Source organism: Sinohyriopsis cumingii, chromosome 11 (genome assembly GCF_028554795.1).
Source record: "Sinohyriopsis cumingii isolate HCF-2022 chromosome 11, ASM2855479v2, whole genome shotgun sequence".
Classification (NCBI taxonomy): domain Eukaryota; kingdom Metazoa; phylum Mollusca; class Bivalvia; order Unionida; family Unionidae; genus Sinohyriopsis; species Sinohyriopsis cumingii.
In genome coordinates this window covers 95,447,211-95,462,821 of record NC_142971.1, presented here as the reverse complement: position 1 = coordinate 95,462,821, position 15,611 = coordinate 95,447,211, and the positions used below count along the sequence as shown (strand labels likewise).

Sequence of the window (15,611 nt, the reverse complement as noted above, 5' to 3'; positions counted from 1 at the left end):
CCAGCTCAAGGGTGGAGGGGAAATGGTTGATCTGTCATTGCAAATAGGTTTTTGCCTTTTCAATATGTACAAGCTATGATCCAAAGATTAATGTCACACATATATACACAAAGGCATACATACATACATCCATACATACATCTTAAACATTGTGTATATATTGTGCTTAGTAATGCATGTCCATCTGTGGGCATGTCTATCTATGGCATGTCCATCAATCAGTTCAATCAGGAGATACAGATACAGGGCTCACAACCAGGAGTGTGTGGGTTCAAATCTTTGCCAGATCCATTCAGGTCAGCCATCATCATTCATGGTGCCTTATTCCATTATTGCTCCAATTGCCTCCATACGATAAAACCTATCATGTGTTGTTAAACACCAAAACACATCATCACTCAATTTCCCTTGTACCCTGAAACCCAGCTGCACTATTTGAGAGATGCAGATCATATTAGGTTTGGTGTTTGCAGACTAGTAGAAAAGTTTCATATCCTTGACATGGTGGTGGGATTTTTATTGGAAAGGTCAAAAATGATGGTTAGCTTTATAATGGCACTATTAACACATTATAGACTTTATCACTCTGAGGATGAGGCAGATAAATTCTGTCATCTATGAGTAATGAGCCCATGTTGCTTGGATTTTCAGTCTGACACTATTCCAACAGAGCCAGTGGATCTGTATTTACATGGATTGAAAGAACGTAATTAATTTGTTCATTGTTGTTTTTTGAGGATGAACTGATGACAATGAAAATTGCATATCCTGAATGCATGCATTGTAGGCATGATGAAGATGAGAAAGGGGGAGGGGGAAGAATGGTGCTGGTGGTGTCAACATGAACACATAAATGGTTCTTTTTCATGACCTTCAATACTATATATTTTCTTACTTATTATGAACTCTTAGACATTTCATATTGAAACAATATGATGTAGCCGACCAACATTTGGTTATTAAGCCAGAGTTATTTCATATCGATGCAACATGATGTAAACTGGAAAACTCTTAGTTATTTCATACTGAAACATTATGATCTAACTGACCAACATCTGGTTATGAACCAAATCAAATAATTTATTTTAAATGTCTAGCTATGGTGTTTCAATGGCTAACATCATTGGTGACAATGAAAATTGTTTCAATGGTCATTATCATTGGTGACAATGAAAATTGTTTCAGTAGTTAATATCATTGGTGACAATGAAAATTGTTTCAATGGCTAACATCATTGGTGACAATGAAAATTGTTTCAATGGTTAATATCATTGGTGACAATGAAAATTGTTTCAGTGGTTAATATCATTGGTGACAATGAAAATTGTTTCAATGGTTAATATCATTGGTGACAATGAAAATTGTTTCAATGGTTAATATCATTGGTGACAATGAAAATTGTTTCACTGGTTAATATCATTGGTGACAATGAAAATTGTTTCAATGGTTAATATCATTGGTGACAATGAAAATTGTTTCAATGGTTAATATCATTGGTGACAATGAAAATTGTTTCAATGGTTAATATCATTGAAATCCTGGCCTGAATGGTGTGTAATCTACTTGACTTGGTAGGATACCTTCCCAGTGTTAGTACATGTCATAAGAAATACCAAACTTGAAACCATTATTTGAAAATACATAAATTTCCTCATACTCTAACACTTTATTTTAAATAAATTCCCATATATACCTAGGAATTATTTCATTAACCTTTTTAAATCAAGCACTGGATTAACAAAAGTGGCTGTGTATGTATTTCCTGAAGAACTTCCTAATTAAGGCAGCCCATGTACATTTAAATTTTGAATAGGATAAGGTCAATAAAGGCATTAAAACAGGTAATATCACATTTTGAGTGACAAATTCCCAGGGGCTGACCAATCTACTTTGTGTCAGTCTTAAAACAGGTAATATCACATTTTGAGTGACAAATTCCCAGTGTTTGGCCAAACTATTTTGTGTCAGTCTTAAAACAGGTAAAATCACATTTTAAGTGCCAAATTCCCAGGGGCTGACCAATCTACTTTGTGTCAGTCTTAAAACAGGTAATATCACATTTTGAATGCCAAATTCCCAGGGGCTGACCAATCTACTTTGTGTCAGTCTTAAAACAGGTAATATCACATTTTGAATGCCAAATTCCCAGGCGCTGACCAATCTACTTTGTGTCAGTCTTAAAACAGGTAATATCACATTTTGAATGCCAAATTCCCAGGGGCTGACCAAACTACTTTGTGTCAGTCTTAAAACAGGTAATATCACATTTTGAATGCCAAATTCCCAGGCGCTGACCAATCTACTTTGTGTCAGTCTTAAAACAGGTAATATCACATTTTGAATGCCAAATTCCCAGGGGCTGACCAATCTACTTTATGTCACTCTTAAAACAGGTAATATCACATTTTGAATGCCAAATTCCCAGGGGCTGACCAATCTACTTTGTGTCAGTCTTAAACAGGTAATATCACATTTTGAATGCCAAATTCCCAGGGGCTGACCAACCTACTTTGTGTCAGTCTTAAAACAGGTAATATCACATTTTGAATGCCAAATTCCCAGGGGCTGACCAGTCTACTTTGTGTCAGTCTTAAATATTGTTCAGTTCTAGCAGAGAATATTATCAGGCTTCTCCCCCCCCAAAAAAAAAACAAAAACAATATGAGCATTAATATAATTTGCACATTGTCACAACTAGATAACAATATTAGCTAATAAGCAATATAGTATTTTTGCTAATAATCTAATTTTTATTTCTCATCTTTAAACACATTGACAAGATAAATTTTCTTTTAATTGTGAAACTCAAAAGTTAAAAACTGAAAATTGGATGAATAAAAAGAATATATTGGTTTTAATTTTTATACATACTATACAGCTATATATATGTATATTATGTTTAGAGTTTAACTACAAATCACATCAGCACAATCCAGGCCATATAGTAATAAATGTATATAAATACATGTATATGGTTCTGCTCAACAGGTGGTACTTTCATGTACTGTGATTAAATTTCTATATATGTGGTAATTATGGAAGGTCCTGAAACATCTGAATGGTTGCTTGAAAATTGAGCCTCAATTAATCCAAAGTACACTAACTTAAGCAGTTAGTAGGGTAATTCAATTTTGCCAGAGTAGACAATATCAGCTTCTGAAAGTGCAAAAACTAAATTCTAAAATATAGTATGTCAATGGTATTAAACAAAGTTATTGGCTTGTTTTCTTTTTTTCCAATTTACATTTGAAGTCCAGGAAGTGAAATATCTGAAGTAAGCTTGAGATGTTTACTCTATAACCTAAATTACACCTATCAGTCATACACTTAAGCAAAGGGAATTAAAAGTTAATTTACTGTTAACTGACAAATGGGTAACAGGCAAAGTTACCTTTATTAGAAACTTAATAAATACTCTACCAAAAAGTAGATTATGTGGAAAATCTATAGATTCAAAAACCCACCTAATTACTGTATGCCCTAAAAACTTAAGATTAAATTAAGAATAAATATGGAATAATAGATAACAAACAACTACTCTACACAAATAACATTCTTGATAAAGATATATATATAAAGAATTAATTTTATATATTAATTCAATCATGAAAACATTAAGAGAAGATACTGAATTCTAATTTACAATTTCTTCAACTATTGTATTCATTAATTTAAAATTTCTAGGTAATGTTATACCTGAGATCCTATTGTATCAATGTATAGACATACAAACAATGAACAATTAAGAACAATATGAACACAGAAACGCTATACATCATGCAGACATACATACATGAGAAAACACAATTGCAGATACATATATCCAACATATTAATTCTACCAATCTTTCCTCTATCTATCTCTATATTACAAAGCACACACATTAAAGTAAAAAAAGGTTCTATAAACCGGGAAGCACGGTACAGATGACAACTACGTCACAACCGAACGTCCTGACTTACAAATGAACCAATAAATAATTGACAACTCTCAGAATCTGATCCATATATAGCCAGTCCTTACAACTAGACAGGATAACATACAAACAAATAGCACATACACATAGCACACACAGGACACTACTGATCCATGGCAAGGATCACTATATATTAAATAAACTCCAAGACCAGTCAGGGTTAAGGAGAATCTATACACTAGAATAGGAAGGTGTACAAACCCTAGAATCAAAATTATTAAAAATGAAATTCTTCATAATTGCAATACAACATAATCATACATATTGTGGGGAAAACAAACAGAGATAAAATTATTTAACTATTCGGAACTAGGGGGTCCGTCAAATGATGTTAATTCTGAGATGGATCGCACCAATCAAAACTGATTCTTTATTCATATAACCAGTGAGCAAACCCAGGGAAATTCTTTCTTTATAAGTTAAACTCTATGAAGAGTGTGAAAATGTTGAGCCTTAAAGAAATATGAACTTTTGTGTAGTTGATTTTCTCTTTTTCATATCATTGAGGATAATTTTCTCAATAAAATGGTACATTAACATTGATGTTATGTACAAAAATAAGCTAATTATGCCTGTTTTGCTCTTCCTTATGCTGCTTGTGACAGCATTATGTTTAAATTGATCTGAATTATGGGGAAATTAAAAGTCTTACAATGCAGAAATAAAGTCAACATAAATGTAAAATGTTGAATTAAGTAAATTAATTATATATATATATATATATATATATATATATATATATATATATATATATACTGAACTTACACCATACCAGTGGTGGGTACACTTTATCGATCATATAGAAATGAAGTGGCAACATGGAAGAGAAAGTCTGGATGATTTCATATCAAAGGCAAACAACTTCCATCCTTCAATAAAATTCACAGCAGAAGTCTCCAATTCAAACCACGTTTTCCTGGATACAACAACCAAACTGGTAGAAAACAGAAAACAAACTCCATACAGACATCTACTCGAAACCAACCGACAAACAACAGTATCTACTCCCAACCAGCCGTCATCCAAAACACTGCATTAGGAACATCCCATACAGCCAGGCACTGAGGATATGCAGAATTTGCTCCGACAAAGAAACATTTCCATAACGGTCTGAAGAGCTATCTAAAGATTTAATTTCCTGAGGCTACAACAAAGATCTGATTGCAGAGGCAACCCAAAGGGCTAAACAAACAAACCGCGATTACCTTCTAAAATATGGAGAGAAGGAAAAGGCTGATAGGATACCATTTATTCTGACCTACCATGCAGACAAACCCAAAGTAGGCAAAATCATCGGGAAACACTGGCCCATTGTAGAATCATCGGACATACAAAAGTTAATCCTCCTGAACAAACCTGTAGTAGCCTACTGGAGACCAAAACACCTCAAGATCATCCTAGTCAGGGCAAAGCTAACAGCAATCACTAATCAAGACCACCCTAGTCAATCTGGTCCCTGTGGTGATAAAAGGTGCAAAACCTGTCAACATATGATAGAGACCAGGACATTTTCTAGCACAGTGACAAGAGAAAAACTAAACATACTTGGTCCAAACAAAATGTGCAAAGCAGAGAATGTAATTTATCTCATCACATGTAAGATCTGCAGCCTTCAATATATCAGAGAAACTAAAAAGCTACACAGATGGATTAATCTTCATAGATCTGATTCAGGATGACAAAGAAGCTGTACAGAACCCCATCACAGAACACTTCTCCTCCCCATACCACACTCTCATTGATATGACACTTACTGCAATTGCTCACAAGCCCAACTGGAGTTCCGAAACCAGGAAAGAAAAGGAATCTTACTGGATATGCCACCTTAGAACATTGAAACCAAGCAGTTTCAACCAAGAAGATTAGAAAAAGACAGCCATGCACAAATATAATTATCTTTTGCAGGCGACATATTTTCTGTTAAATAATTCTCTAAATTTGCTTAATAGCATATAATTACTACTATAACAATGAAATGTCTGGGATATAATTTATGCTTACATAAATTTACATAAAATAGCATGTCATTATGGTTCATTGATTTCTAGGTCAATACAAATATTTTCCAGCATCCGCATCAAGTTGAAACAAACTAGTTGAAACAGAATAAATTTAAAGGTTTAATTCCTGTAAAAGCAGCCAAGTAAAGTTTTGCAAACACAATGGTTTTTATGTTTTATTTGCTTGTCTTGTCTATGTTTTGTATTTGCCAATGAAAAGGATTCATTAAGAGTTGAAAGTGCTCAGGCTAGTTAGATACTAGTTTTGTACTGTTCATTGTCAGTTTATTGCATTTATCTTAATCAATCCCTGACACACATGATCCTTGCAGGATCCAGACTGCACTTGAAAGGACTGTTGTTTGCCATATGATTTGTATTCATTTTATATCTATCTTTATATATATATATAATGTTTCTTTTCATTCATTTGCAATAAAATTGAGGAAAATAGAATGACAAAGCAGATATGCTTTCTTCTATATACAAACTATTTGACCTCTGTGAACCTGATCTGTTCCATCTCTGTTCAGACTGTAAAATGTATCAGTGAATAGTTATAAGTTTTCATATTCCTGTCTTTTAGAAGAACAAGAACATTGGTTGCTATGTTGAGAAATTGAATTGTACATTTTTAAAATAGCTCACTTTTCATCTGGGTGGTGGGGTGGTGGAGGGCTGAGCTTGTGTATGACTTTTCTACTAATGAATACTGTTCCATTCAAGAAATACATGATTATTATTCAAAAAGATGCTTACGTTGTAAATGTTTCAGCCATGCCACCAAGCTTAAATTACTCAGTAATAATACCTATTTGATCTGTATGGTTCTGTTGTGCAGTTTTTGTGCACTTCTGAAGAGAGAGACTGGTATAAGGCAAAGTTCTTTGCACTGGCAACGTGCACAGTGAAAAGGATGTTGGCATACATCTATGCTGCTTTCATGGAATGGAATGAAATGTCTTTAGAGGTGGTAGATTATGGAAACTATGCACTTTCTAAAATGGACAGACATCCCATTTGCTCAAAAAATGAGTGAAACTTTCCCAAAGTACATTAACTTCAGCAGTTTATTTTGTGTGTGTGTGTGTGTGTGTGTGTGTGTGTAGAAGTTTACTGCTCATCATCATAATACAGCCCATACAGTGCTATGTATAGTTTCATTCCTCCTCATTACGGACCACTGGCTATATAGTGATGTGTACTGGCATGTATAAACATGTACATATTAACTGCACATCAGCACAATTCAAGCAAAATGGTGATATATATGTGTAGTTAACTGCACATCAACACAATCCAGACTATATACTGCAGAGTAAAATGTAGGTAGTACAGATGTTAAAAGTAAAATATCTCTAAACTTTTTAGGAAGATAGGTCCATTTTATCTCGCCACTATCTTTAAATCCTGCATGCAAATATAGCATAAAGGAAACTGCAGAGAGAAATGTTTTTGCATGTATATTTGCATGTATATTTTTTTCAGAGCAAAGAAAATATTTTCTTTGATGAGTGAAATTATTGTTGCCACCAATCAAATTTTGTCATGATTTTCTCCACTGCTATGTCATCCATTGATATTACATTACATAAAATAGCTTGCAGATACTATTCTACTTGTATAACAATTTTAAAGTATGACATTGAATAACATGTTCCAGATTATATCACTGTCATCACTGTTTTTGACCACTGGGCCATCTAAACCTTAGTCCATCATCTGTGAAAATTGGTAACCATGCACCTTCCTTCCCTATCACATATTGGGGAGCTGCAGTTGCCCAGTTGATTGAAGGTTGGGCTCATAATCTTAGGGTCAGTGGATCAATACTTGCCTAAATAAGCCTAGTTTTGATGCCTCAGTGTGTCTTTGGGACAGACACTTAGTTCCCATTTTCTCAGCAGGCTAGGTATAGCAACTCTGATGCTTCACTGTGACATCATTGGTGCATTTGTTACTTGCTGTCAACTGTTCCATCACTGCAAGTAAAGAAATTCTGACTCTTTCCTCCTTTGGGCACAAAAGCCATTTAAGAAGAAATATTGCAGAAAATGCAATCTGCATTGAGTGTGTTACAGTAATAGAATAATATTACTCTCCAGGTAGAATTTGACCACCAGATTTACAGCATTGTGGCATTTGTTCTATTGTACACATGGGGAAATAACCCACTGTGTAAATTACAGACATGTACATTTTTAAATAAAACTAGGTTCATCAAGTGGAGAGGGATGTCGTTTTTTTAAGTTTGTTTAATGGCATTGAAACAGACAACACTATGGCTATTAAATTTAGTAGTATAAGTGAATAAAATAACCAAATCTTATTGAAGATGAAATATATTTGGTTTTGGAGATTTCCTAAATATCAAAGGTAATGGCTACTATTTCAATGTTTAATATAAATTTACTTGACTGAAATATAACTCGAAGAACAGAAATTATGAAATGTGCAGTTTAATTTATACACAGCAATGAATCATTATAACCCTTGAGAGCATTTCACCTAAATGTACTTGTTCGTTGATACTGTAATAATGTCTGTTAAAGTGATTATGATCAATATATTGATTCATAGAAATTTAGTCAGTATTTCACCAGCTTTCTGTATTTTTTTATTATCATCACAGATTGATGACACATTAATTAGATGCTAGAGTTAAAGCTCTTGTAACATTTGAAAGGAAATTAATGATTTTTTAAAACTACAAGACCTTAAAGTACGTGGTTCATTTTACATGGGTTCATGAGTCAGGTATGCATCATAGGTACATGTACTTATGACAACATATACCTAGTAATCAGGTATTTGTTCATTACTGATGTCTAATTAAATGTAGTCCTTTCTTGGAATATGCAAATTGACTAGGTTACACTTGACTGTTCAATCAGTAATTGACCAATTGATGTCTCATGATGTACCATTTACATTTCAATCAGTAATTAATAAATTGATGTCTCATGATGTACCATTTACATTTCAATCAGTAATTAACCAATAAATGTCTCATGATGTACCATTTACATTTCAATCAGTAATTAATAAATTGATGTCTGATGATGTACCATTTACATTTCAATCAGTAATTAATAAATTGATGTCTGATGATGTACCATTTACATTTCAATCAGTAATTAACCAATAAATGTCTCATGATGTACCATTTACATTTCAATCAGTAATTAATAAATTGATGTCTGATGATGTACCATTTACATTTCAATCAGTAATTAATAAATTGATGTCTGATGATGCACCATATACTGTTCAATCAGTAACTAACAAACAGATGTTTCATCACGTGCTATTTTATAAAGAGAACCATGTGTATAAAGGATACTTGAGGACCATAAAATTGTGTTCTTTTCATACCTGTTTTTCTTTATATAGATGTAAAATTATTATTATAAAAGGGACCATAAATCTGGTCCAGGTATCAGTTTTAAGTTTGTTTCAGATTTCACTGTATATTGATCCATTACTATGTTACTCCATTAAAAACAGGCATCATGTACATGAAAACTTGTTTCTTGGATCAAAATTTGATGTGTTTACTTTAAGTGACATATTCACTTTTTAAGATGATTATTTGGCTTCAGTCTGGTATGTTATTTCCAACAAATATCTACAACACAGTTGTAGAACTTATAGATCCTGTTAATCCCATTTGATGTTGAACAAGTTTTTTTAAAAAAAATGTTTGTCCCCACCATGTACAAGATTATTTCATAAAATTGCAGTTTATTAAAATAGCACTTCTATTGTATTTTTCTCAGCAAATACTTGTTTATTATTACATCATTGTGTTTTTGTTTGAATCATAAAAATAATTTCTTTTTCTATCTAGGAGGAAGAAGAGGAGGAAGAGCCAAAATGCAAGCTGTACAAGATTGCAGAAGAGCTTCTGAAAACAGAGAGATCCTATGTGTCTAGACTACACCTACTGGATCAGGTACACATACAAGCATGCACATTTGCACACTATAACACACAGTAGGATTAGGTACACAGACAAGCATGCACATTTGCACACTATAACACACAGTAGGATCAGGTACACAGACAAGCATGCATATTTGCACACTATAACACACAGTAGGATCAGGTACACAGACAAGCATGCACATTTGCACACTATAACACACAGAAGGATCAGGTACACAGACAAGCATGCACATTCGCACACTATAACACACAGTAGGATCAGGTACACAGACAAGCATGCACATTTGCACACTATAACAAACAGTAGATGCCCACCTAAAACAATGTCTAGTGACAGCATTTAAAAGAAATAGGGATCCTAGTTTATCATATGATCAGTGATAAAACATTTATTATTTTTGTAATTGTATGCACTTTAAATACAGAAAAAGTGTCCTGCAATAGGTACTGTCATCTAACAGTGTAGATGAATACTTATTCCACATGCATACATATGTATTCTATTATAATGCAACCTTCAGTTAACTTTGTTTTTGTTGTTTTTTGTCAAAATGGGCAAAAGATGACTGGAACAATTTTCAGCTAATTTTGATCTTTCCAACTCCTTCAAAATTAATTGGAAAGTATGTGCATGAGTCATCTATGATTAATCTTAATAACCACAAACTTCTCCAAGATAACCAGTCTGACAGAATCATTTCTATGAAATGGCACTAATATCAAAGGTTGATGCATGACTGCTGGCTTTAGATGAAGATCAGTTGGGAGTGCAATGGTTGACTTTCAAAAGTGGTTAATCTTGTTGTTTGGCTCTAATATGGCTTGGAAAGGAATTCTTGCTCTTATTTATAAGAAAGAAACTATTACATTCATTATAGTAGTTGACAAAAAGTAATTATCCTCAGTTATAAAAAAATATTACCCCCCCCCCCATTAAATGGTCAGTTTTTAATATAGAAATTCGTGGTTATGATCAACAACATCAGACGTTTTTAATAATTATGTTTACCGCAGCAACAGGAAGTAGATGACTGCAGCAACAGGAAGTAAATGACTTTAGCTGTATATGAACTGAATATCATCTTGTATTATAAATATCATGCAAAATTTGAAAAAACTAGATATCTTAGTTGTTATTTTGTCTGAGCTACTGAGAAAATGTTGCAAAACATTATTTAAATGTAGCATTGGGGTTATTGAAACCAGCATTACAATAGATAAGTTGATTTTATATGGACGAATGCATCTCCACAAATAAAAGGAAATAATTGAGATGTCTGCTAAAAGGGGCTAAATAATAACTTTTGAGGTTGCTGAGATATGTTATAAAATATATTCAAATGAAATACTGTCTTTCTCTGTACACACATTTATTGAGATTCGTATTATAAATTATTATTCATTATTTTAGGGGCTAGAAAAAAAGGAATTTAAAAAAACATAAAAAGCAGTTGGCTGGGAATCCATTTTAAAATCCGTGATTTTCCCAGGAAATTGCAAATTAACATATGTCGTACTCAGAAAAAGTGCATAATTTATCTGCCTATTTTTCTTGCATTACTGGGTGGGGCTAAATGTTTTTCCTTATTAAAGCCAAACAAGAGTTTATTCATTTCAAAGGAAAATTACAGCCTCCATTAAGTTCAATGGTTTGCCACCTCAGGGCTTATAGAAATTAAATCAAAGATGTACATTTATTTGAAATGTACACCATTTCCTGAGAAAGAATGGGCTTCTTATTTTAAGCTTACAGATTTATTACAAGCTGTAGATAATTTATATGCAAGTAAAGCAATACAATAAATAGTGCACAGTTTTCTAAAATATGTTTTGTATTACCCATTTCTCATTAACACTGTGTATATTAAATGACTGTAGGTAACAAGGGTAAATAAGTCTGCCAAAAGGAAAGACTTTGACAATTTAGAAATGTACATTTATGATATAATACAATATATAACACAACTTTAATTTCTTAGTTGTCACTTTGTTGAAAGATTTGACTGCTAAAAAGTCAAAAGTCTGTTTTAATCCTTTCTAAAGTACATATATTACTCATGACTTTACTCCCTGCATGGTATAATACACACTAGATAAAGTTTGGAACTGTTTTATTTAAAAATAGATGCGCTGTCGCATGGTTAGTTTTTGTTCTTCTGAGTTATCCAGTGCATCTTGAAAATACATTCGATGCTTTGATTAATCCAAACTACACAATTTTCCCAGCATGCATTGCACACAACTGAATCTTTTTCAGTTGGACTGCTTTCTGCATTTGGACACCAAAAGGGTGATATGTCACATAATACAATAAGTAAAGGAGTACAGTGCTATATTATGGGAAAATAGAGGAAATGGCACATATTTGACTTCTGATAGCATCCTGATAAAAGATACATAGAAATTCCATTTTATATGAAATAATTATACTAAAATAGATTGTTTAATTTTATATATATGGAATCACACTTTATGGTCACCTGTAACAAGTTGTCTTAAACACATAGTCAGCTGTAATAAGTCTTAAACACATAGTCAGCTGTAAATAGAGGATCCTGGGTGGTATTTCTGATGAAATTAATGGAATGAATCAGTGATGTCGCAACCTCCCAAAACCTGGGGGTGGGGGTAGGGGGTGGCACAGTGGTGTCCAAAATACCCATCAAACATACACACATTTTTTATTGGGATGGGGACCCAGAATTAAGGTTTGCTGAAGGAGGTTGGGCAGAATTGATGCTGCTGAACTGGAATGCTTCCATGAATGCACCCCAACTTTCAGAGAATCTCCTCAAAATCTGTAAAACACATGGCCTCTCAGCCTGGAGACCAGATCTCATCTGTTGTTTTGTTTTGTTTTTTTAAATTGATGGTAATTCTGAGACATTAATATGGGTAAAATCTTGCATCTCTTTCATATAAAATAACAAAGAAGACTTGTATTCTGTCTTTGAATGCCAGAATACTTTGTTCCCATATGTATTATTCTAAAGATATTGTGATTATATTAGTACATAACAGCAATTTTCTTCCTTGCAGGTGTTCCATTTCAAAATCACAGTGGAAAATAAGAATGCTTCCTTTATGCCTGAAGAAACTATTACACAGATGTTCTCCAATATCAAGAGTATCTACAAGTTTCATAATGATTTCCTCCTTCCCCAACTCACAGAAAGAATGTTCAACTGGTACGTTTCATGCATGAATCCAATTTGTACAGTTAAACTTGCTCCAGCTTGTTTGATGCACATCATTTTTGTCATGAGCTATGTTCACTTAATGAAGTTTCATGTGTCACAGTTGGTGATTTTAGACCTTGTCTTGACAACGTCATTGATCACCAAATCATTCTAGGTAAAAAGATGGATATGTAACCAGTCTAGTCATGTTATTTGTAAAACATTATTCTGGGGATAATAATTATGTGGAAAATAAATGTATGTACATCGTTTTGTAAACATTAAGGTATCAGTTCTTCAGGAGCAAAACTATATATTGTTTTAAGAGTTCCAGTGTTTTGCTGTAACAGTTAGGCAGGAATTTTTAAACTTTGGGCCAAATCCTTTCAAGTCCGAAATTTTCTAACCAGTTCCATCAAATTTTTGGAACGTTTTACAATATGCATGATTCCTATACATCACACTACCCATAGCGATTGAGAAGACATTGATTTTGAAAATCATCTTACACCTAATTCAGAGATACAATGTGTGTTATAGCCAATAGCCTGTAAGTTTGTTCACATTTCAACCCCTGAGGAAATAATAAAGTTTCTAGTTAATTCTTCTCACATGTAAAGTACAAAGAGCATTTACTTTAGTACAGAATAATCAAAATTTATGTCTACCTCAAAGACAAATGGATTGGTGGCATTCTATTATGAGAGAGAGTATATAATTACCAATAGTCAGTTCTGTTCATGCTTAGAAATGATTAAGGTTTGTTAGATATTATATAAAAGCTCAAACAAAAGGGAGTTTGGTTATTTTATTTCATCATAAGATCTTATCAAATCACATGCATAACGAATCACTGCCAGACAAGAGGGATGTTAAAATAAAATAATACCCGTAAACTTTGATCTTCTGGAACAGTACGTGATGGCAGATGAGAGCTATGATGAGTGCAGTTGGATTTGTAAGCAATATTAGCAAATATCAATTGTACTAATACCATCTATACTTGCTTGTACAAAAAGCCCAACCCCAAACTGCAAATACCCAGATCTGGTGTCACATAATGCACTGGCAGATCTGGGTCTATGCAGTTTGTTAGGAGTAATCAGTAGAAAAAAAACAACATACACATTGATCTGCAGGCACTATGGCAGATCAGGATCTTTGTGGTTTGCAGTTTAACTCGACTTAAAAGCAAGTACATGTACATGTATATACGGTAAATATCGCAGCTAACAAACTTCTAAAAATGTCTATGTGGTTTCATGTATATGTTTTCATTACATAATTTTAGCTACTGAAATGTTATGCCCACAAAAGCAACCATTTTTGTCAAAGATGTAGATGTAAAAATTGTCCTATCCATATTGGAAGGACAGGTTGCATAGAATATTGCAAAGTTGTAGGCATACAGCTTAACAGGTTGAAGCTCTCTGTTGACATTGCTGCTCATCTACCGTACCATTACTGTAGAGTTGGCATATAGTGTAAGCCATCGTTGTCCACCAGACTTCAATTTTGTCTGTCCATTACTTTTGCTTCTGCTCAGAAACATTTTGGGATTTATATTAAAAAGAGCATGGTTAAGCTCGATTTTCAAAATTTGTGAAAAATTTGATTTATGGTCCTGGTTTAATTTGGAAGATTATTTAACTAAGTTATCATACATTGCACCATGTCAGCAAGGGCATTCTTGCTGTTTGCACATATTGCTTGCTTTGTCTTAAGAATGTTCCCTCATTTATTCTTCTGAACAAGTACTTCTCAACTATTTCAGGTCCAAAGAAGCAAAGATAGGAGACCTGATGAAGAAGTTCGCACCCTTTCTTAAAATGTACACAGAATATGTGAAGAATTTTGACCATGCAATGGAACTGATCAACCAGTGGCTGGTCAAGTCTCCAAAGTTTGCTTCACTCATCCAAGATATACAGGTGAACATTTCGTTACTATGTGGGTAACTTACTGATAAAATTATTCAGTACCATATATACTTGCTTATAAGTCGACTCTTTTTACTAGAAAAGTTATGAATGCAGAGTAGAGGTCATCTTATAAGCAAGATAAAAAAAATACCCCCCCCCAAAAAAATCTGACTTCACCCCCTAATTTGTAGAGGCAAACTTGCATTGTTTTCTCATTTTGAAATGTTTGATAAAGCTGCTAATTTGATAAATATGACCTTAATTCTTTAGCACATAGATTCTGGTGTCATTGTTGAATCATAACAAAACAGTTTCTTTTTTAAAATAGGATAGATATTTATTTCATGAAACAGCATCATAAAAGCTGTTTTGTGTGTTCTACACTACTCCCTTGATAACTCACATATAACAGGGTCCAAAAACATCAACCACACTATTCACTGAGTATGCCTTTTTGTTTGATTCCTATCCTCTCCATGATCACATTTATGAATGATTATGATACATTACTGAGCTGAGCCAGCCTAAAATAATATACAATGACATCAAGAGCTACCTTGCTTGATGCTCAGCATTATCAACTTAC

General features: G+C 33.4%; 1 protein-coding gene across 3 annotated transcripts in view; it reads left to right on the top strand.

Annotated features, from left to right (window-relative positions):
- LOC149789048 (uncharacterized) overlaps positions 1-15,611 on the top strand; it is a 235,513-nt gene that overhangs the window by 176,649 nt on the left and 43,253 nt on the right. For all 3 annotated transcript variants that reach the window (XM_089975233.1, XM_089975235.1, XM_089975234.1), the window contains 3 exons: positions 9,827-9,931; positions 12,964-13,112; positions 14,878-15,034. In XM_089975233.1, coding sequence (XP_089831359.1) covers positions 9,827-9,931; positions 12,964-13,112; positions 14,878-15,034 — 411 coding nt within the window. The remainder of the gene's footprint in view (positions 1-9,826; positions 9,932-12,963; positions 13,113-14,877; positions 15,035-15,611) is intronic.